This window comes from Bombus fervidus, chromosome 4 (genome assembly GCF_041682495.2).
Source record: "Bombus fervidus isolate BK054 chromosome 4, iyBomFerv1, whole genome shotgun sequence".
Taxonomy (NCBI): domain Eukaryota; kingdom Metazoa; phylum Arthropoda; class Insecta; order Hymenoptera; family Apidae; genus Bombus; species Bombus fervidus.
Window position 1 is genome coordinate 17,809,698 of NC_091520.1, and position 24,065 is coordinate 17,833,762.

The window sequence follows — 24,065 nt, forward strand, 5'->3', positions numbered from 1 at the left end:
TTTCCGTTACCCTCCCTTCTTGTTATCCTCCATCACCTATCTAGCTTTCCTGTCCGTTCCCATCCTCCTCCCGCCTTCGCTTCGTTTACTACGATTCTTTCTTTCTTTCCTTCTCTCTTTTCTTCTTCTTTATTTTCTTTCCAGTCATCTGCCATCGTTTCAATTAACTTTTTCAAGATTAAATGTAGACGCGTGACGCAATGTTGCGAGCTATATTTCGAAAATTGACGATGGCAAAGGATGATACTGTAGGCGTTGACGAGAGAATAAAAGACAGTTGATCAACGATAATTTTGGGATACACGTGGAACGGCAAAGAAATTGCCTTGAGTACACGTGTCATTGAGTTGCTCGCTAAAACCGAGGATGCCGCGAGAGTGCCACGGGGGTGCGGAGCATATCGGATCAGACTACTGTAACCAACAAACACATTGTACAAATAGCTCCGTTTGATGGCGTTTGAAAAGAGTAAATGTTTTTCAACTTATCTGTGATCCTATTCTCAACAATTCGCGTCTTGCGCTCCTTATTTCCATAAAAGAAGACAGATTTTACCCGCATAGTAATCTTTGTTCTTATACCTTCCACTAGCTTTTTTTTCTTTTTTTTCTTTCTTTCTTTTCAGGATTCCTTTTCTTCGCTAAAGGACAAACGGTTACAGAAGAAGCGTGGAACAAGGAGATATCGACGATGTACGTGGCAGAAAATGTTTTCATATCATACGCTTCCTTGACGGAAGGGACGATGGTTACACGTGGTTATTCTGGCGTCTTAGTCGCAGAACATTGGGTACTCGCACACGGTTCCATGCTGGCTCCAGTTTTATCACGATCCCAGGATTTCCTTCGTTTCTTTACAGTTTTAAATTCCGGAGATTTAACTATGGCTCGAGCATCGGAACAGTTGTTCGATGATTTAACGTTTCAGATACATCGTAGTCATTCGTTAAAGGAATCAGGAAAGTTAGTAGCTGTTTGGAAATGTCCTCTTTTGGAGGAAACACTAGAGAATTCTTTGAAAAATTTTACCTTCGAGGAACAACACGACTTTGATCGTCTTTTATTACCCGTCTTCTTGATGATCAAACGCAAATCGTTCGAATTAAGCGACGAAACAATAGGACGAGAAAAAGACTCGACATTCGTAGAAAGTAAGCAGCTGGGCGGAGAATCAGAAGCAACGGATAAAGCGAAAGTTAAACAAGTTTTACTTCAACTTGCGAAACAAGCTACTGTCGGCAAAATTACAAAAGGAGCTATCGTTGAATTAGTCTCGACGCCATTCGGAAATGCATTTTTTATCGACTCCGTGAGTCGCGGAATTATTGGAAATTTACTTGGAACCAACCAGTGTCTTATCGTAATCGACGCGACTAGTTTCCCTGGATGCGAAGGTAGTCCTGTATTTTTAATCAACGATTGGTAATTCATTTGTTATATTTTTTCAGCCGTTTGCCCTTTGAATTTATTCTTTCATTGTACTTGCTAACATTTCGTATAATCTTCAAGTGGTCGAAGAAATATTTGCGGCATGGTAATTGCGTCATTAAGCCGGTACCGCGGAGAATGGGTAAATTGTACTTTCGCTGTGAACCTGTTATCATTGTTGAAACGAATTCTCCAAAGTCGTATCTTGAAAGACGATTCTCGATGCAAGATTTTACCTTTCACATGGCGCAGTCTGCCCGAAATTGGTACGCAAGTACTTTTCCTTTCTTTCTCATTAGCGATGTTCACTCTTGAACTCTACGAGTCTCTACATGTAACTTTATGGATAATCGTTTGTTCATCCTTTGTTCAGACACCCTTGAAAAAAGTATAGCGATCGTAAAGTGTGGACCGAACTGGGGCACCGCTACTTTAGTAGACGAACAAAGCGGAACATTCATAACGTGCGCACATGTCGTTACAATGGTATACAAGTTATCTTTTTTCTTTCCTTATTTCACTTTTTCCTCTATAAAGTTATTGGAAAAGTCGCCGAGGATTTCTTTTTATCGACAATCACGAATCTATTTAAAGTATTTTAATCTTTTTATTTAATCATTTCTAGGCACCGGAAAGAAAGATTGAACTTGCAACTTGCATTATGTCGCGCACAGATAAGTTCGAATGGTTTGCAGAAGCAAATTTGATATATAAAACACCTACAGAACGACCTTATGATATTGCTGTATTGAAGATCGATCTAAAGTTGAAAGAACCTTCGATGAAGGCTATCGAACTTGCTGATACAGATGCACAGAAGGGTAAGGCGCTTAAAAATTGCATACTTTTTTTTCCTAACTTCCAGCCAGCTCTACAAGGTCCGCGTTTAAATATCGTAACATGAAAATAAAAATACAAAAACGAAAGAAATTCGTTAGACATAATGCTGGTGTTAGCTGAAATGGAAAAAGAAAATCATATAGGTGTCATCACTAGCGCAGTTCGTATTAACAGTTATACGTTCGGTTATATCAAGAATCGAGACTTTTTTGTAACGCATCCACACCGTTGGAGGTTATTCCGGTTGGTTAACGGTAATGAAAATAAGAATTAAGAATATAGGAAGATCACGGTATAGAAAGCGACGTTGTGGCGTCGTACGTTGCAAGGGACGACAACACTGACCTTCTTTCATTGACAGAAAAATAACTAGGTCTTAATTGAGCCAATTGATCGTTGAAGGGCTGAATCGACGTTTCGTTGATATCGAACAAATGTTGCGAACATCCATCCCAAGCTCTCTCGCTATTCATTCCACTATCCATCTGTATTCTCTCTTTCTTCCGCTCGTCTTTCAAACTCCCTTCAATTGAGTCTAATGAGCCTCTATTATTAACTACGAATTAGGTACAAATACTAACCAAATTAAAAGGATATCTTTGGACATTTGTTACACACATACAAGTGCGCACATACGCGATTACACGTGTATATAAAGACGTACATATCTCCCGTATTGAACGTTGATAATCATAAGCTACGATAGAATAATATGGTTTTTTCGTAGGGGAAGAAATACTTTCTATAGGATTTCCAATCTCCTTGAAAGGACGGGCCACCATCAGCAGCGGAATAATATCAAAAACCTGGCGACACATGTTTCAAACCAATTGTTGCGTACACGGTGGCGTTAGCGGTGGGCCCATTGTTCGACGCGCCAATTTTAAAATGTTAGGGATAGTGGTTTGCAGTGTTGCTTTATCGAACGATTCTCTTTTATATCCACGATTGTGCATGGCAATACCGACTACTGTTTTTAAGAAACCACTGGATGATTATCTACGAACTGCTGGTACTATGCATACCGATTCTCTAAAATCTTTTCTTTTCTTTCACTTTTACGTTAATTCTAAGACAAATGAAATGTTATTGCGAAATTTTCAGATCCTAAAGCGTTAGAAGGATTGACCCAATATGATAAGAGAGTTGCAAGCACTTGGAATTTTGCTCCTTTTCTTCACTCAAATATATAATATATAAATTGTGTTAAACAAAGTAAATATAATATATCGAAGAAAACAAGGCCTTTATTCGTTCGATGATCAATTTCAACAGACTAAAATCAACTTGATGTAATTTTATAATGTGCTACTTAAGGAAATTTAAACGTTTCGATATAGCGTATATATCGTTATGCAGGATCTATTTCTCTAGATAAAAACACCAACTAAATATAAGTAAAATACTTTATAGGAATAAATTTAATGTATATTTTGTGTACTTTCATGATATGCTTTCATGCTAAATGATGAATAGAACATTAAGCATTCAATTTCTATAAATTCCATTCGTTAATTTACGTAGAACAATTGTAGTATCTTATTTTGTTTATATCAAAAGATACGAAAAATAAAAGAACATGTTACAAGATAATTAGGCATTTGTTCGTTGATCAAATCATAATTGCAACAAATTTATTATTTATAAAGGATGCCTATAGGTAAATGCTGTACTTGTTTTCCTGATAAAAAAATTTCATCCGAACAAGGATTTTAAGAAATCTGTTCTATCTGTTACAGGTTCATTTTCCTTTTTACTTCTGATTTCAACATCGGTATCCCTCTGTTTTATCTCAGGCGGTACAAAACTACTAGGTCCATCTTTTTGTATTTGACGTAGCTTCCTACTTCTATCAATATTGTGCGAATAGAAGTTTGCTTCTCGTTTTGCCTGTGCAATTTCAGTTCGTAATCTTTGCTTATGTACAGCTCGTTCATAAGCTAAACGTTCGCTTAAGTGAATCCACTTGAATCTAATAAACACAATATAAGATTAAATTATTCCTACGTAATAAACTACAGTCATAGTTTAAAAAGCAATTTGTTACCTTGGTAGATACTTTATGTTCCAAATAGCATCGTAAAATTTGCATCTTTTTCTAGATGAGATCTGTTTATTGTTCAGTATAATCGCAACATGTTTTGCTACTGCCTTACTTTCAAATTCAACCCAACCTTCTGTAAACAACCTTGTACCAACTTTCTTTCGTTTCTTTGTTTTATAATCCTGTCCCAGTTCTGTATGGAAAAAATATAATGCATATTCGTCTATAGAAAAGTCTTATAATTATTATCAGAAGATCAAGCGAATATTTTTTTAAAGTCGAGAATACTTTTGACTATTATTAAATAGAGGTTATGCTATATATAAGTGGGATATTTATCAGACTACTTTGTTGTTTTATCCGTAATGACTAACCATTTTCTGCTAACTGTAAATAGATTCTTCCAACTTTCCCGTATATAGAAAATAATTCACGAATTTTCGTGACATTCATGTATTTAGGTATATTAGATAAATATACAATTCCTCGTTTTTTTTTTTTCACTTCCGATGTATTATCGGGTTTTACTTCCTCTATATTTCCAATGTCTTCCACTTCCATATCCATATTTTGTAAGTACGAGTAAGTAAGAGTAAGAACTAATGTTATCTTGTGCGAGTAACAAACTTTAGGCGACACGTGCGACACTGCAACACAAACGCGATTCTCCGGTACTTCCTGCTTTTTGCTTTGCTATACTTTCGTCTATCCAATTTTTAGATAGCCGTTCTCTACTTTTAATTTATCGTTATTTCAAGTTTCGCATCAAGCTTAATACGATCTATCAAATATGCTAGAAAATTGATTTTTTATTATTTAACTCGTATGTACGATATATGATAATAAATAAGACATATCTCTGTTGTTCTCTTTTAGAATATATCTTCTACTATACATAAATTTCCGTTTTCGCCTAAGATTTAACAAGAAAAATGAGAAAAAATAGGTCAGGATATGTATATACAATGTAATTTATAACTATGATTGAAAATTCTCTATATTATGATCAAACATCGTTTTTTACAATTAGGTAGAGAATTTGGAATACGAAAATAATATCGGTGAAAAGTGTAGAAGTTAATGATAGCATAAATTGGAAACTGATGTATTGCAAATGAGAAAAATGAGAAACAGTTATGGAACTAAGAAAAATGAAATTTTTATATCGTCAGCCACGATTAAATGTGGTGTATTTAGCGCGGTACATATAGCGCTAGTGGTTTGCTCTTCTTGTTGTTGCGCAACGAGGAGCGCGCAGCGTCTCAGTATGTGCAGGAAGGTACAAGTGCGTTCGTAACATCATGTATCGTTGAAAAAGTCTTATTTTTCTGCTAGTTACGTTATTTTGACCAAAGTTTCGTGGATGAAGTTCCATACAAGTAATTCTCCTATGGAATAACTTAATAACAACGAAACAACGACGGATGTCCGAAAATTTTCGGGGAACGTTACTTGGCTGAATCAAACAAAATGGCGACTATCCTTTTCTTGGCGGTACTGTTTACTTGACCGTGAACGTTATGTTCCTTACAAAGTGTGACATTAAAGGTGTTGTGTATTTAACTATTCTGCTATTAATTAATATCACTGTAATTTGACATTAAAAAAAAAATCTTGTGCTGTTTATTATTTTCAACACCATTTTCGCAATCGTGCATTAATAGAATAGGTAACAACGCGACAAACACGAATAAAACGATAATACTACATATGTATGTGGTTATGAGTGTGTGTGTGTGTATATACCATAGTTTTTTTTATTACTTACTATTTTATTTTTTCTCCATTTCTTCTGATTTTTGATATTGATGTATCTTAAAAAATTTATTCTGTGAGATTCGCAACCCATTTCGATGCCTTACCCGGCAGCTTCAATTACATAGCAACGATATTTCATTTTCATTTTACTAAGAACGTGGTGAATTAATTGGTATTCTTGTTTATCTCCTCTACTATCGATGCTTGTTCGAATGTTTGCTCTTCTATTTTAGAAGTGTATATAATCTTTCATTCTTTCGGATACAACGACTTATTACTAAAACGGATGGGACATCTTCCAATTGTCCTTTTTGACAAGAGGGCTTGATTAAAACAATAAATACTACGACAGTAATTTAGCTTAGAAAAAAATGTCTAGCTCGTACATTATCGAGCCACAAGAGAGCGGATCAGGAAAGAAGGATGATACGTTAATTATCATTGTCAATGATGATGGTACTATATCCGTCGACCAAGAAACTTTGCAGACTTTAATTAGTAAGTTACATTATTTGGATGACTTGGATTGTCAACTTTAAATATTGAATATTCATATTGATCTTCAGTGAATCAATCTAATGCAAATGTCAGCGTTGTTAGAGTAGGACAAGCAGAGACAGACACAGAAAATGGAGATATTACATTAACTGTAGATCCTCCAATGTTTACATCTGCTGCAATTAATTCTGGTGGTACATCTACTGATGCAACCAGTTTAGTCGATCCTTTTATGGAAATGGATCCAGAACAGTTGGAACGATTAGAGACAGCTTTACAAAGTGAAGAGGCAAAACAAATTCTTGGAGAAAATGTCACAGCTATGCTTGGTATTATTATTATTATTATTACTATTACTATTACTATTACTATTATTATTATTATTATTATTATTATTTGTATTCTATAATACACTGTATTGTTAAAATTATATTATTCATACCACCTTTCCATTCATATAAATTGCAATCGTTACATTTTATAGATATGTTAACAGTAGAGGAACAACAAAACTCTATAAGGTATAGTGTTAAGTTGGATCACTGCTACACAAGTAGATTATCACCTTCCGATCCAAAACCGAGGGATCCATTGCCTGTTATCGATTCACCTACTTCCGACGATAGTTTACAATATGCGCATCAACATTCACCTGCTCCTGGAACATCCAAAACATCGTCGCCTGTCCGCGAAGCTGAGAATACTGTCGTGATCAAGCCAAAGGCTACAACCAAAACTGTGAGTATTTAGGTAGTCTGAGGGAACCGAATTAGTCGATTGTCACGATATTTATCTCACTCAGGGCAAACCAGTTGGTCGACCGCGAAAAAATATCCCTCCGACAACTGTTCCTACCTGTAATAGTAACACGAGATCATCGGCCAGTATAACAAGTACGCCTAAATCCGTCGGACATCCAGTTTCAAGGAATTTATTGCAGCAGGGTATTGGAAAACGTAATCATACTGTGCTGATCCATCAAATTTATCAAAAACGCTATTAATATCATAATAACTCTTATTACTCTTCTTTCTTTGGTTAGATCAAGGAAGATCTAATGACGAGGATGAGGACGAATTAAATTCGTCCACTGAATCATCCGATTCAGAACCACCATCTGATAATGATTCAGATTTTGGTCCACGAGGTCCAAGAAGGGGTGGTATAAGAGCTAGAGGTGGTAGAAAAGGGCTTACTACCAGAGGAGGAAGTATGGTAGCTACTCGTAGAAGAGGGCCCAACAAACAAATGGATATGGAACAAGTTCGTCGATTAGATATGGAAATGGCTGCTGCTGTAAATGCCATGAAGAGTCCAGAGAAAGATGAAAAATCGGGTATGAGACTAGTAACGCGAGTCATGACTATATGTTCTATGATAGTTATTTACATAAAATGACAATAAGACGCGTGAACTAACGGTAGATTAAAGACGATTTTATCTTTCCTTTCGATAGGAGGATTTGGTTTCGCTAAAGGCAAGAGACAGCTTAAAACCGTTATTGGTCGGAAGAAAGAGGAATCGCAACGCAACGAATCGTCTTCGATAATAAATCAAGATGTGTCGGTTAATTTTGAAAAACCGCTGCAGACGACGAACCAAGTTAAAGCGAATTTGATCAATGCTAATATGGTTAAGGGCGACATGATTCTTACAAAACCAGGACAGGGAAGAGCTAATCAAAAAGTTACTTTTGTACAAAAGCAAGTGCTTATGAAGTCGAATGACCTTAAAAATATCGACGTAAAGAAGCAGGTGATTCTTCCTAAAGGGAAATTTTTTAATCAAACCGGAACCAAATTTTTCGCGACCAAAGATGGCAAACTGGTCCAAATACCTGTAACTACTAAAGCTATGACGTCAAACTTATCGATAACGCAAATGAAAGGAGTGATACCACAAGTGTCGCCAACACAACAGCCTGCCATGGTACAAACTCAGATTTCAAATGTGCAACAGCAGCAATCCCAACAGTTGGCTAAAGTGACAACGCCTGCTGTTATTTCAAAAATTAAATCTTGCGATCCGAAGAAAGAGAAACGAAAACCTGACGGTCTTGAAAGTGTTACGAAAATAGAAATCGATACCAATAAAACAACAGACATCAAAGTTTTTGATGGTTAGTAAGAGTAGTTTATTTACCTGTAATACCTTATTTCCTCTATATATTTGTCTCATTGATTATCTTACTCGATACACTAGCTATATATGAAATATTTTACTTAAATTTTAACTTGCTTTTAGGTATGAAAAAACATGCAAAGAAAGAGAATCGTAAATCGCCAGCATACATGGTGGATACTTTAGGTCCTGCTCTTTTTTCAACCCCAGATATTATTCGTCGTGTTGGTACGAATGGTGATTCGAAAGTACAAGAAAATGTAGTAACACCGTCTGTAGCTGTTGTTTCTTCTGGAAATTCTCTTATGCAAGTAACACATTCACCTTCATCATCGTCGACATCGACATCACCCATAACATCAAATCGTTCAGGTTTGTACTCGTATACATAGAGAAAAAATTGTTACACGTTCAAAATTATTCAAAATTCTGTGATTAAAGGTATTATTTCTATGTCTTCCGACCGAACTACACATTCTGAAACTTCTATCTCTACGGAAAAGCGACAAAGTCACGATTGTTTGGTAGAAAATCATGAAGCAGAGTCTAAGCCGGGTGTAAAATCTAACGTATCTAATGTATCAGAAGAACCAGCCCTGGATTCGGGTAAGTCGGGTAAGATACTAATCTTAAATAAAAGATGTGTTGAAACAGTTGTCATGTATATGTACTTATTATTCTAATCTCGAATATCTTTTGTAGGCGCTATAGAAGGCGAGGAACATCTACTAGCTACATTGGAAATGGAAGCTAGTAAACACGAAGAGGAATTACTGGCTGAAGCGTTATTATTACAAGAAGAACTTGGAGTCGACTTGGCTGAACATGTATTAAGATTTTTGTTTTTAATAGCATTAGTGTTTTAATTGGTGGCTATAGTATGGAGAACTTAATTTTTGTTAGGAAATAGAATCGGTTCTTTTTTTTCATTTTTAACTTTTCCCTTATCCTTCAACTGTATAGGCTGCGCTTGTAGAACAAGGAGGAAGCGTTGCATCGGAGTCAATAACTTCAAATAACATGCTTATTCCTTCTTTGATCACATCCGAACAAGAAGGTGCTAAATCGCTGGATGCTTCTGCGACAATAATCGTAACAACAACTATGACAAGCACAGCAACAGTTGCAACGGTGGCAACAACTAGCGCGAATACAAATGAACTGAAAGAGACAGGGAAAAAGTTTGTCAAAGAGGATAAGGAACCTATTCAAATTATTCGTGGTGGGCGAGTAATTACGTTACCTCCCATCGAAGCACCAGCTACCAGAAGCAAACGATTACAAAACAAAAGTACAGAATCTGTTCAAAAATCATTTGAACCTGCCAAGCGGATGGAGAAGCACGGGTACGTAACCAAGCCAAATAAAATTAAATTATATAATTTTCAGATTATATTTGATATTTGCTAGAAGTTACAGTGTACAAACAATGCAACAAAGGGCATCGTCGCAGTCTATCAAACACGAAATTCGTGCGAATATAGATCAAGGCGAGAAAAATGAATGCGCAATTCGGGCTGAAGAGGAAAATATAGAGGAGGAAGCCGAAGAAGAGGAGGATGAAGAGGAGGAAGATACAAAAGAGAAAGAGCGGAAACAGGTCGGTGATGAAGATGAAGAAGAGGAAGAAGAGGAGGAGGAGGAGGATAATTCAGATTCAGAAGATGATCCTGATAGACTTTGGTGTATATGCAAAAGACCGCATAACAATCGTTTCATGATTTGTTGTGATGTATGCGAAGACTGGTTTCATGGAAAATGCGTACATGTCAGCAAAGCAATGGGTAAGACGAAAAATACTGTAATTATTTTGTATAAATAATGCGATTGTATAAAGCATAAAATATTGAGTTCTTAGTTCTATTTTCTATTTTGTTTCCTCTCTTTTATCTAGGTCAACAAATGGAGGAGAAAGGAATAGAATGGGTTTGTCCAAATTGCGCTAAAAAGAAGGACGACGAGACAAAAGCTAAATTGAGTACCCAGAATGCTTCTGGAAAGCAACGGATTCAATCCGACACTGTATTTGAGAATACAAAAAACCTCCCTATGGTTAATCAGAGTTCAACTACTGGAGAAACATCGCCTTTGATACAATCTGGTTGTGACTATGGTGGTGTTCAATATTCTAGTAATATGCAATGTGTCGTTTGTAAGAAAGAAGCAAGAAACTCGAGCATTTACTGTTCCGACGCATGTATACTTGCACATGCCCAAGAAACATTGACCAAAGACAAACCAATACCAGGACCAACAATTAGTCCAAAAGGAACAAGGTCGTCACCGTTCGACCCTGCTTCAAAGTCGAAACCCGATGCTCGAGTTATCGTTTTTGAGAGGAAAAGTGGAAGGATATTAACTGGTAGCTTAAATATATCTATTCATGGCGTATATATTCGCGGGAAAGGAAAAGAGACATTTGTATTCATCGTTGTCGTTGTTTCTTCAAGGTTCAGACGCTCCTACAAGATCAAATTTGCGTACATGGTTAAAGGAACATCCTACGTTTGAAGTGGTTGGGACGAATAATCTTGGTGCACTGCAAATAGGGAAAACGATTACTACTATTCAAACACAAATACCTGGTAAAACAGTGAGTATAGAGATTTTCTTTTGAATTGTTTGCTTTTCATGGTCTGTATGCTTTTTATTTTCATGCTAAATGTTTAATAAAATGTGATTTAAGACAAAGTCTGCACTACTGTCACCCGCAAAAGGACAGAATCTTCCGAAGATGACGTACGCAAAAGTACCAGGTTCTAAGCAAATGATCTTGACAGCAGGAAATAAAAAATTTACACTTATCTCTGGTGGACAACAGCAGCAGCTACAACTACAGCAACAACAACTACAGCAGCAGCAGCAGCAGCAACAACAACAACAACAACAACAACAGCAAACTCAACCGACAAGTACAAAATCAATACAAATGAAACAAACGTTATTGTCAGCGTCAAACAAGAGTCCTTTGTTATTAAAAACGACAAAATTGATTACTCAACCACAAATAAAGCAATTGGGTGTTGCTGTGTCACCGAAGCAAACACCAAATGCAAAGAAACAAGAGGCAAAACAGGCAGTCGTACAATCGAAACAACAGCAGATTAAACCAAGTCCACCAAGAAAACCTGAGACAGAACCTATAAGATTAAATATACGAAAAACTTTAACAGAATTGTTATCTAGCCGTATAAAAGAAACAGAAGATTTGAAACTTACAGACGAGGAAATAGCGGACCTAGCTTATAATATCGAATTAGAGTTATATAAATATTTCAAAGACACCGGTGCAAAGTACAAAGCCAAATACAGAAGTCTCGTATTTAATATAAAAGATACGAAGAATCTAACATTGTTTAGAAAGATAGCTGATAGATCGTTGACGCCGGATGCGGTGGTACGGTTAAGTCCTGATGAAATGGCCAGTCAAGAATTGGCTGAATGGAGGGAGAAAGAGACGAAGCATCAGTTAGAAATGATTAAGAAAAACGAATTAGATTTAATGGCTCAGGCTAAATCTATCGTCGTTAAAACGCACAAAGGTGAACAAATAATCGAGAACGATGGCGGTATCGATCATGTGGATCCAAAAACTCCTGTGCAAGATATCGTGACTGCATTGAACAGTGCTGACAGCATAAGTTCGACCGTGGATGATATGGAGAAAGATTTAGAGAAGGCAATCGACGAGGAAAGATTAAAAAGCAAGGAAGATGCGAAAAAATTGAGGAACTTGGATGATAAGAAAAGGAAGGAAAAGGACAAAGATAGAGGTAGGGAGAAAGAAAGAGATAAGGAGAAAGAAAGGGGAAAGGAGAAGGAGAGTAATCGTTCAAAGGGTGCGAGCGATCGACGTGGTAGAAGTATCAGTAGAAGTAGACATAAACACGGTAGAGACGATAGGGAACGTAGTAAAACTAGAGAGAAAAGCAGAGAACGGAGGTCTCGAGATAAAGAAGGGAAGCGTGAACGAGAAAAAGATCGTGATAAGGAAAAAGAACGGGATCGTGAACGAGATCGAGAGAGGTCCAGAACTAGAGATCGGGAGAAATTGAAGGTCCGTGAAAAAAGTAGCAGAGATAAAGCTAAGCAAAAGGAGAAGGACAGGGAGAAAGAGAAGGAACGGGAACGACACAGAAGTAATGAAAATATTTTGAGAAGTCGCAATAGTAATTTTGCTTATTCCGAATTGAAAAATGTTGATAAAAGAGAAGACGAGAAGAAAAGAGAGATGGAAAAGAAAGAGGAATTGTCAGGTTTAACGGGAACATCGGCCGGAAAATCTATCGAAGATCGGCTTTGGCGGCATATCGAAGACGAAGCAACTACCAACATCATCGATGGAAATGATTCCGACGTGTCGGACAGAGAACCTTCTTCAACGGTTAATATCAAAACACCAGACATTAACGAAGAAGTTGATAGAGAAAGGGAACAAGAATCATCATCGACTGTCGAGGGTGAAACTCCTAAAGCAGGAGGATGGCAAACGGTTTGGAGGGGTTTCGTTAACATGGTGGATGTTGCAAAATTCTTCATCACCGCGCAAGAGGTGAGTGGTCATGCGAAAGATCTGATGGACGACCTACCAGATACAGTCGACGTTGTTGGTCGAATAAGTCACGAAACTGTTTGGGATTATATCTCGAAGATGAAGAAGACCGGTTCGAAAGAGATTTTGGTAATTCGACTTACCGCAGCGAATGACGAAGAAAAGATTCCGTACATAACACTGTATAGTTATTTGAACAGTAGAAGTCGACTTGGAGTCGTTGGAAATGTTTCTAAGAATATAAAGGATTTTTATATAATGCCATTTTCAAGTCAAAGCACGATACCTCAAGTTCTATTACCTTTGAACGGGCCTGGCTTCGAGGAGCACAGACCGCATCTTCTTCTAGGAATTATTGTTCGCAACAAAAGAAAACGTCCCGCTGGCATATCATCTACAAACATACCGATGAAATTATCGAAGAAGGATACCGATCGAAGTTACACGCCACCTTTAATAGGTGCCTCGAAAGATAAGTCTAGCAATGTTAGTAACGCGACGATCATCGCATCTACCTCTGTTACCTCTACAGCGACGCCAACCATCCCGATATCGTCACCTTCCTTGGCAACCGCAACGAGTACATATCATAAAACACCGGCTACCACGGTCAGCACGACCGAGTCTACGAAAGAAAAACAACATCCCGTTACTCAAACCACTCTTGACAATTTAAATAGAGCACATATAGGAATGTCGAGGAGTACGTTACTCGATACCGCGACCATATGTAAAATAGTCCCCGAATTGTCGTCAAAGATCGATCTTACTTCTTCGCCTGGTAAAGTACCTCTCGAGGACGATGGCGACGAACCGTATAGTCCTGGCCAGATGGACGAGGAAGATATCGATCTTGACTTACGAAATTGTCCTACTTCGACATCAGTAACCACAGTAGCTCCGATATCTGGTTCATTGGGTATTCACGATGTTACTACGCTCGATAATGGTATCATTTCTTCCAGTAAAAATTCGACCGAACTCCAACGAAAAATGGAAGAACTAAATAGACAAATAGAAGAACAGAAGCAACAAATACAGAATATTAGTTCGTCGTTTCTCGGTGAATCAACGCCTACTTTGCCGGTGAGAATTTTAACAAGATTTATTTTTTATAAGATCGAATGTTATTGTTTTTCCTTTTGTCCTATTGTAAATAAAATTGATTTCAATTCTATCCGGATATCCTCTTCCTATCCTCGAGCTGCTCGGATTTTTACTTCTTGCCAACGTATTTCACCGAGGTTTTTTTACCTCTGACAGGGAGGGAGGGGGAGGAGATATATATTTTTTCTTTTCTTTTTACTTTCTTTTTTTTTTTCCCACCTAAACTTATCTATTTGTACAATTGTATAAATTTCATTTACGATTTAAAATGATCACGTGTTTCGAATCCCTACATGTCATTACGATTACAAATACAAATGGCGTACGTTCTCTATAATTTTCATGTTCGTCGTTATCTTCTGGCAAAAGAAAAAGGAAAAATATATTAGTACGCGGACATATATCAAACAAGTAGTAGAAGTCTGCCAGTAGCTCTAGGTCCTTTCATTTCCGGTCTTCGATTCTTCCTTCTGTCAACTGATATCAATTAGTATGGTTAAATCTAAAACAATGTCGATGGAGATTGGTGGATGAAGTTAAGATTGTACTTCGTTCATTGCAAAGAAATTAATCGTGTCATACTCGTTTAATTTTCCGAATACAGTGATCTGTTAGTACGTTCGTAGAGGATGTCGAAATTAAAAGAAAGATAAGAATGGAGTTACAGACCGTGTAACATTTCTAACGTTGTTGTGGTTTTATGGGTGTTTCAGGGTTTAGGGCTGGACCCACCGCCCAACGACGAATGCGAAGAAGCTTACAGTCCTTCGGACACGAGATCGTTTACACCACCACCACCTACGGGTATTTCAAAGTTCACTCAACCGATTCTCGAAAAAGTCTCGAACATAACGATACCTCCAAATTTACAAGAGATTTTAGCAAACGTCAAACGACAAGAGAGCTCTAAAGTAGACCCGTATTTACCTTCTAAACCTAGTGCCACGTTCTTAACTACTGCAAATTCTTCGATTTACCAAAATTCCGAAAAATATTCCTCATCGCCTGGTGTAAAACTTACTATTAGCGGATTAAATAAATCCAATTCGGAGAAACCTATAGTGGAATCGTCATCTAATCATCGAGAATCTATTTCAAAAGAGAAAGAAAGTAAGGGTACTTTGAGCTCATTAAGCGATTTGGATTTAATTAGAAAAGCAGAAGAGGAACTAGCGGCCGTCGCAGCTGCATCTGCCACAGTAGTGCCAGGAAATAGGGTCACCGAAAATTCTGTTCCATCGAGTTTATCTGGAACAACAACAGCTCTTCCATCGATCATGGGAACCACTGCGTCTCCATCGTTAATCTCTCAAGCATCTGCAAATCTGTCAAGTTTAACTTCGACGGATTCTCCTACTCACGAGGGGATTCCTTACAAAAATCCCTTCCCAGAACCTTTCAAACGAAACATAGCCCCTGAACAGCCGAAACCACCAGGTCTCGAAGACGAGGATTTCCCTCCGTTTCCATCTACGCCACCAAACTTGGAAAACAATGTATCTAAAACGACATCTTCTCATTCAAAGTTCGTTCCAAAGAGCGGTATTGTGTTAAGCGTTAAACGGAAAGTTAACGACGACGTTCCTCCTACTTCTCCTTCCACTTCGAGCAAAATAATAAGAGTAAAATCTCGATGGGGTCAGGGTCCATCGGAATCGATCGATTAGCTACTGTATTATACGAGGAGAGCAAGCTTTTCCCAATGAAAGGTTAATATTATCAAGCATTTCATTTGGAAAGTGGAACGTCTGTTATGTATTCCAAACTTTTACGTTGAACAATGTAACTGTATATTCGGTTAACCCTGACTAAATTTGAGTAAATTTGGTACAAAGACATGTCATTGGATCGTTCTTCGACTAGAACTCGTTGGCTGGCGACTATTAATACGAAAAAAAGACGGAGAAATTCTTTATTGTGTATCATCAACAGTTAGTCATATTTTCCTACCAAATCGATAATCTTGGTATAAACGCGAAAGCGTTTATTATTATCCGATACGTAAAAATCGATGTTTCATATCGATACTTGATCGTGTGGAACCATCTTTGTGTTAGCGTGTATGTGTGTGCGCGTGCGCGTGTTACGTGTGCCTGTTTATGCTATGCGCGTGTGCGTATGAGTGTGATGCGTGCAGTATTAAAATCAACAAAAAAGGCAGAAAGCAAGGACATTAAAAAAATCAAATATTGTCGAAAATGCTTTGGCACGTAAGGTTATTTTGTAAATACCAAGGCGACAAAAGTGACGCTCTTTTTCGCTCTATCAAGTCCTTCGCTATATGTATATAGTCTCACTAAAAATACTGTAATATATTGTTCAAATTTACTCGAAAGATCATGTAATACGATGCATACGTGTTACATTATCTGTCAGTGTGTATATATATGTATATATATATACACATATACACTATGTGTATATATACAAAAATATATATACACATATGCACTATGTGTATAAAGAAAGATATATATACACATATGCACTATGTGTATAAAGAAAGATATATTTATATATATACATATACATATATACACATATACGCTATGTGTATATATACAAATATATATATAGGTATACATATATACACATATACACTATGTGTATATATACAAATATATATGTACGCGTAAATATACACACACTATATATATGTATATATAAGTTAATTATAAGGATCTACGACCGACCAATGACTTTATTTTTCCGATCAGCACGTTTGTACATTTGTTTGTACGGTTCATTTATACGCCGTGCATCTTTTTAACAATTCATAAATATAATATGATACTTTTAAGTTTGTAATGCTTTATTCGGGAAATTGAACGTTTATGCAAAGGTGTAATCGTAGATTCTTTGACATGCATACGGTTCAAATGCTTCGAATTCACTACGGCTACGTTGTCTTTATTTTTCCATTTTCAATTTGAGATCTATGAAGAAACTAACCAAAAATCGGCGATCTCTCGTTTTTCCTATTTTTGATGTTCGTTATAAGTTCGTAGGTACACATTGATAGTCTCGCTGCGTCGCATGGTTAACGCATGTTGATGCACTAGTACTACTGTACTATTATTCTTATATTATCCTCCCTCCCATTGAATTTCACCTTATTCTCTTCGTTCCATTTTCATCCTCTTATCCATGCGATTCATTTAACTACAATCTATCTTTGATTCGCTTGCAAGTAATATGAAATATTGCTTGAAAATCGAAGACCTATTAGATATTACAATGACAATTATATGTAAATACAGTTTCGATTTAATAACATATTGCTGAAAGTATGCAATTGAAATGGAAACTTATATTGATTGACACACACTTGTATGAACAATGTATGTATGTGTATCAAAAGGAGACAAGCATTTTGATCAAAATGGAGATCGTGCAATTTTCATTATTCTTACACAAAATCTTAATCATTGCACGAATATATCGCTCTTTTCATAAATGAAATCCTGTGTACGTTTAGCTATATTCGTTTTATACAGATCAATTATCGTTAAATTTAAGTTTTGTACACATTTTTGAATAGTGTGACACAATAACAATTCATTGTATAACGACATCATTATCGCTTTCGTTAATGTTGTTTTTACTATCTTTTATTACGATTAATATGATAGTGTAATTAAAATCATCACTTATTTGTTAGTTAATCATTACAATTATCGTTACCGTAATTCTACGTTATAAAGGTAAAGTCGATGATTAACGTAATTAATTCTGATCATAATTATACATGCAATTATATGCAGATTATTCATTGTTGAGTTTTCTTAAAACGAAATCGAAGAAAATCCAACGTTTCGAACCATCGGTACTATAAAAAATAGTATGAAATTCGATTATTCGTTATACGTTATTTTAAACCAAGATTCCTAGAGCCAATCAGATTTTGCGTCTATAAAGGCTTCAATGGCGCATATTTGTATATGATATTTTAAAGCAGGATTAAAATTCTTCACTTTTTTAATTACAAATCCTCCAAATTCTACGTGAATATAAATATAATCACAGTAAATTTTGTAGCTTGTTTTTATGTGACATTTTCATTAGAAAAATTCATAATTCATAATATTCGGCCATTGCACGACATTGAAACGAAGACGTCTGAAGAAATTAACTCTCATTATTAGTAAAATCACTGATTCGAATTCGAGCATTTTGATATATTTTAATTGGTTATCCCATAGTGATTATACCAATGAATTTTTAGTAAGCTATGCACGTACAATTGATTGAATATTGCCAAATAATTTGTGCGCATGCTTTTTACTAAACATACTTTTGTTTTGCCAACTACTTCCGGAACGGAGAGTCGTCCATTTTTTCGTACACGCGCAATGGGTAAAGAGCCATTTTGTTCGGAGCAGCAACGTGGCAGCCGGTCTTCCCGGTCTCCTTCCCATAATGAATATTCGTGAGTATTATTTAATGCTATACTGTTTTAAGATATTTTTTAGATGAATTTAAATACGAGCCTTTATAGATATTTCTATTCTTCTATAATACTGATTCTCGAGTCTGTTCTTCGCGCTCAACTGCTATATCCGTGGCTCTTTCGATCAACTATATTTTCCATATCTTATTTTTATTGCTTTTATTCTAGAGTTTATTTCATTACTTTATTTTTCAAAAAAATTATATTCATACGTAGTTTCTTTTTTAAGTTCAGCAGTCGTTCTTATATTAGCTTCATAATAACAAATAATGTACTGCACATGATACACGTACAGTTTACATTTGCATCAGTCTTCCGAGAGATTTGCGTAATTTTAATATTTAATTTAAGTATAACCACAAATATTAAAATTAATCAAAATAGAATCTCAGTTGTCATCTAACTGTGACACAACTTTTTTTCAGTTACACCACTATTAGTCATCACTATCGGTATAACAAGTTGCTTCTCGGCCACCGAAATATTACAATCGACAAACTCCTATTTAACAACGGCTGATAGGGTTCATTTAAAGAAGATACTTGAACCAGGTTTAACATCAAATGATGTTGCACTTACATATTATGCAGTTCATGGATACACATTTCTCAAAGAAGTTTTGCCAAACAAACAGGTTAGAAATATCATTTTAATGAAAAAGTTTTATATTGTACTTCAATATATTTAACCGTATATTATTTCTTAGTGTATATAAAAATATGCAGATATATGATGATATACATAGCCATAATTGAAATATAATGATTTCTTGATTAGTCTTACTGATCAAATTATTTATATACAGAATGTTTCGCACTGATCTTTTGTCAATATTTTAACAAGGTTCTTATAATTTTTAGGATATCTGTAACTTTCTACTAAAAGTTATACAAGATGATAACAATATCACAACAGAAAAAGCTTTTTACATTGCATCCACCTGGCGAAATGTGGGAAATTGTCAAACTAATCCTCCGTCTAATATTATAAAGGTTTGCATCTTTGAAAAACTAAAGCATAAATTGTTAATTAATTTTTAAACGAATAATGATGTTTAAAAACTTTCGTTCTACTGGATTTTTATATTGAAGAAAGCTATACTTACTGAAAAAAAAAATTCAACATATGCATTAGCAAAAATTTCGTTTATCAGAGATATAAAGGGAAATTGTTTTGTTTAAATAGGTACTTGCGAGTGCAATAGAGAAAGAGACTTCGAGTATGGTGGAATTATACTATGCAGTAAGCGGCTTGACTGTTTTATCGGAAAAATTATCCCGTGAAAATGTTGATAATGTAATTAAGACAATACAAAATGCATTGCGAAAGGATGATAATTTATGGAAGTATGGCTTACTCTGTTCATATTTTAAACTTATAGTTTGTTCCGTTTTCATTAAAAATTATACAAGGTTTGTCGCTAACTATCTAAAAAATTCTAATTTGTATTATGAGCAGCTTGGGTTATACATTCCACATCGCTTCAGATCTTGGTAGTACCTTTGGTTTTGATCGTATCGAAGATGCTATTATTCAGGCGGATGAGGTAGATGGACAGTATTTACAATTCGAAGGTGGTCTCTCTGTAACCAGTGAGTACTAAGTGTGTTATGCGATTAATACTACGACCTGCGATACGTTACAAGAAATGGAATTGAATTCTGTACAATCTCGACTGTGGTTAGTAGAACATATTTTGTTTGTTTCTTAGGTTTCCTAGTAAATGGTATTTTTAAACTATCCAACACGTTAAAAAAGAAACCGCCTTTAACAGCTCAGCAGATAATAAAAATGGCTAATTATCTTCTATCTCGACGTTCCGTACAAACACCAAGAGGCGTTACAAGTTTGCTTTCAGCATTAACGACTTTGGCAAACAATGATTTTGAGAAACCAACCTGTGTAACATTAGCCAATGAAGAAATCAGCATTTCTACACAACAGCCCTTTGTTACAATAAAAGTTTGCGATATACTAGGCAATCCGTTAACCAACACGTTTAAAGTGATTGCAAATTCTGCAACAAGAGTCGGTGACGATGTCGTTATATTCAGCAAAAAAAATTTGCAACCTTCGTCAACGGATAGGTAAGCGTTGAATTTTCACCGCCTTCCCCCAATACTTTACCGACTCGAATTTTCTTTTTCAAGTCGGTTATACCTTGGGGTAAAGTATTCACGTTGGTGCTATCCTTTGATCTTTCATTAAAATCACGGAAAAGATCAAGAAGTTCAACAAACAATTTTTTATGATATAGAAGGTACAAAGTATTTTAACATGATCAATTAATTTTAGGACTTTATTTATGATGAACTTCATGGAAACGAAACCAGAACGTGGATTTTATAAGATATCAGTCACTGCTGGATCGGTAACGAATACCGTTACGGTGAAAGTTCTTTGCGAAGTTGTAGTTGATCATATGGAAATTGGTACTGTTGATGCCGATCAAACTACTCAACCAAAGCTTACGCGGTAATTGAATCGAGACGATAAATTTAAAACCATAAATCGCATATGTTCGCATATATTCGATAAATATTGATTACAGAGTGCATTTCCCCGAAAAATTGTCACAAAAGATTGAGGCTGATTCTCAACAAAAATTAGTTATGCGATTTCTACTAAAAGATGCTGCTAATAAAAAACCTATACGCACACATCAAGCTTTCGTACGGCTTTCTTCCGCGTCTATTTCAAACGACGATAAAAGAGGACATGAAATTTTGTTTGTCGCTGAAACAGATGCATCGCATCTTTATAAGTTCGATATGGTAGTTGTACACTCCTTCTTTCATCATTCTAGTGATCTTCTGTTGAAATTGCTTAAACATCTCACTATTAGAACGTTTTATAGCCGGTGGGAGGAACAGCAGCGAACTTTAACTATGAAAGTGGGGACTATAATGTGGAATTGATTGTCGGTGATGCAGTACTGAGTAATCCTTTTCAATGGACAGTGGCAACAATTAGCCTGAAGTTCCCTGAACTATCTTTGATTGAACGAGCGGATAAAAATGTTCTTTACAAATATAAATCCAACATTTACACGACTAAGCCGGAAATAAAGGTATAACTGTGTGTCTTACTATTGGTTATTAGTTACCAGTTGGTAATTTCGAACAGGATAAAGAGTTCTAATTTTGCAGCAATTCTTTGGCCATATGTTATTCTGTGCCTGATAAAACCAATGCTCGTTAGTGATAGTAATCGTTTTAAGATTCTGTCACCTCCTTAACATTGGAAAAGAACTATCGCTGTCGAGATATCTTTCTGTTGTTCTAGATCAAATTCTGTTTAGAATGAATGTTTAGATTCACATATTTCGACGGACATTTCTTTCAAGTCGAAATTTTTGTTGAACTTTGTTATCAATGGGTTAATTGATAAATATATCGGTATGTTGCAGCACATGTTTCGTAAACCCGAGAAGAGGCCTCCCGCCTTTGTTTCAAATTTATTCACCGGTTTGTGCTTAGCACCAATTCTCTTATTGCTTATTTTATGGGTTAAACTTGGAGTGAATATATCAAACTTTCCATTTTCGATTAGCGCCGTGACGTTTCATCTCGGATTGGGAAGTAAGTAACATTATATAATATTCATCGTAATATTATTCAAATATAGCGTGCCCGATATCTGACAAATTATAGTTTTCAGTTAATTTGTGATAGCTCTTCGGGCATAAAAGAAAAGTGAAATTTTCGCAAGTGTAATTATCATATTATAGTTGTAGCCCGATTTTCACGACATATAAATAACCGCGTATTTGTAATTCTTAACTGCTTCATTTACTCTTTTTGTTTGCTTTCAGGTATTTTCGCACTGTTTGGAATATTTTGGTTAAAATTAAACATGTTCGTTACTCTTCGATATCTGTTCTGCCTTGGTATTGTTACATTCCTTGCAGGCAATAAAATGTTGTCACGTATAGCGCATAAACATAAATTGCGTTAACTCGTTAGACCACAATGTTATTTTTATAATCGTTTCCGGAACTTAAGTTATTTGACATGAAGGAGGACAAGAGAAAACCAGGCAAAAGCATAAGACTGGCTTCACTAGAAATAAATCACCGGAAGTAACGGACGAACGAATTTATTGCTGCCGGTATTTTATGATGAGAACGTCGCGTCGATATTGTGTAGCGTAAACTACGATCGGTCGATACTACCGATAAGCAATATGCATATATATTTTTCATCGTAATCATATGCGAAATAAGTTAGATTTGTGATTATAATGAATTATTGCAGCTATGAACAATTCTATTTATTAAAAACAAGCTATTCTCTACATGTCTCATGTTTATCGGTGCACTGTATGCTTGTTATAGGAATGCATAAGAAATTTGAAATTCTTATACAAATTGTTCGTACTACTGCATTTTTTATTCTTTATTATGATCTAACGTTCATGATCTCATGTAAGTACGTGAGAATACCTCTGAGAAGAAATTGATATAATCACGTCATTTTCAATGGTATATGAGTACCATCACACTTGTACTTGATGATAATAAACCGATTTTTAGTAGACCTTTGTTATGTGTATTATTCATTGATTTGTCGAAATATATGCTTCAAACTACATCGGACTTGTCTCATCAATAAGGTAGCGTTTCATCAATTTTCGTAAATAGTTCGCTTCTATCAGTAACTGGCATTTTTCTGTATGTAATTCTTTTGCGATTATTTGCGCATAATTTAGTCGACGCCAAAAATTAACGAGATATTGAAAGTCTTTCATAGTCTGAAAAAAATTGTTATTAAAGTGGTTAGAAAGCGAGTTAGTAAATACGTATAATAGTAAACTAAGACCTAACTGTTTGAAGTGGAAGGATATTGTTATCGATTGTTGGTAATTGCATAGGATGATCGTCAATCATTGGAAGTACTTTTTCATCTTGTGTCTCGTATTTTCGACACATTTGCATATAAGCGAGTATACGTTCAGCTTTGATCATCAAATCTTTTATGTATTTTACACTGTGATTATATTCCTTAGACATCGTCATTGTTTTATGTTTATCTTTCTTGCAACCTAATAAATCACTCACTGTCACAATCTACCGCTACCTGGTTAACCACTTGCGCTACCGTAACGCGCAACCGTGAGTTTATTGGTGGCGTAAGTGGTTAAGGGAGAGATGTATCGAACATATGTACCAAAGATAAAACGTTCGTTCGTCTCTCGATAGGCATTATGAAAGAAATTTGATTCTTTTGTCATTTCTTGTAGTTCAATTATAGATTCTATCTTGTAAGA

At 35.8% G+C, this 24,065-nt stretch overlaps 4 protein-coding genes and 1 long non-coding RNA gene across 18 annotated transcripts in view; 3 read left to right on the plus strand and 2 right to left on the minus strand.

Moving 5' to 3' along the window:
* The window catches only part of LOC139986092 (peroxisomal leader peptide-processing protease-like), a 28,830-nt gene extending 24,970 nt beyond the window's left edge, over window positions 1-3,860 (plus strand). For 6 of the 7 annotated variants that reach the window (XM_072001122.1, XM_072001123.1, XM_072001127.1 and 3 more), the window contains 6 exons: window positions 626-1,421; window positions 1,509-1,693; window positions 1,801-1,913; window positions 2,053-2,248; window positions 2,995-3,279; window positions 3,372-3,860. In XM_072001122.1, coding sequence (XP_071857223.1) covers window positions 691-1,421; window positions 1,509-1,693; window positions 1,801-1,913; window positions 2,053-2,248; window positions 2,995-3,279; window positions 3,372-3,460 — 1,599 coding nt within the window. In that variant the 5' untranslated portion in view covers window positions 626-690 and the 3' untranslated portion in view covers window positions 3,461-3,860. Of the gene's footprint in view, window positions 1-177; window positions 469-625; window positions 1,422-1,508; window positions 1,694-1,800; window positions 1,914-2,052; window positions 2,249-2,994; window positions 3,280-3,371 lie in introns of all 7 variants that reach the window. The other variant, XM_072001121.1, reaches the window with a different exon arrangement.
* On the minus strand, window positions 3,783-4,953 carry LOC139986099 (activator of basal transcription 1). Its single transcript, XM_072001142.1, has 3 exons — window positions 4,686-4,953; window positions 4,315-4,504; window positions 3,783-4,239 (listed from the first exon to the last, which is right to left on the minus strand). Exons 1-3 carry the CDS (start codon window positions 4,876-4,878, stop codon window positions 3,963-3,965), a joined length of 660 nt encoding a protein of 219 aa, XP_071857243.1. The 5' UTR covers window positions 4,879-4,953; the 3' UTR covers window positions 3,783-3,962.
* A 589-nt stretch (window positions 4,954-5,542) lies between these two features.
* Window positions 5,543-16,028, plus strand: Pps (protein partner of snf). Of its 8 annotated transcripts, none has more exons than XM_072001100.1 (16): window positions 5,543-5,980; window positions 6,303-6,567; window positions 6,636-6,896; window positions 7,052-7,305; window positions 7,370-7,523; window positions 7,610-7,903; window positions 8,024-8,686; window positions 8,812-9,060; window positions 9,130-9,303; window positions 9,391-9,515; window positions 9,652-10,034; window positions 10,099-10,472; window positions 10,583-11,050; window positions 11,139-11,281; window positions 11,375-14,326; window positions 15,061-16,028. In XM_072001100.1, exons 2-16 carry the CDS (start codon window positions 6,441-6,443, stop codon window positions 16,012-16,014), a joined length of 7,575 nt encoding a protein of 2,524 aa, XP_071857201.1. In that variant the 5' UTR covers window positions 5,543-5,980; window positions 6,303-6,440; the 3' UTR covers window positions 16,015-16,028. The 8 variants fall into 8 exon arrangements, with proteins under 8 accessions (XP_071857201.1, XP_071857205.1, XP_071857207.1 ...); XM_072001104.1 differs by having other exon boundaries at window positions 5,543-5,859; XM_072001103.1 differs by having other exon boundaries at window positions 5,573-5,590; window positions 5,667-6,567.
* Window positions 16,029-18,633: 2,605 nt separating this feature from the next.
* Ostdelta (oligosaccharide transferase delta subunit) lies at window positions 18,634-23,340 on the plus strand. Its single transcript, XM_072001119.1, has 11 exons — window positions 18,634-18,776; window positions 19,223-19,431; window positions 19,658-19,789; window positions 19,983-20,143; window positions 20,256-20,389; window positions 20,509-20,884; window positions 21,093-21,272; window positions 21,349-21,571; window positions 21,655-21,867; window positions 22,207-22,378; window positions 22,612-23,340. Exons 1-11 carry the CDS (start codon window positions 18,767-18,769, stop codon window positions 22,752-22,754), a joined length of 1,953 nt encoding a protein of 650 aa, XP_071857220.1. The 5' UTR covers window positions 18,634-18,766; the 3' UTR covers window positions 22,755-23,340.
* On the minus strand, window positions 22,626-23,889 carry LOC139986100 (uncharacterized). Its single transcript, XR_011799567.1, has 2 exons — window positions 23,623-23,889; window positions 22,626-23,549 (listed from the first exon to the last, which is right to left on the minus strand). It is a non-coding gene; the product is annotated as an uncharacterized lncRNA (long non-coding RNA).
* Between the last annotated feature and the right edge of the window lie 176 nt (window positions 23,890-24,065).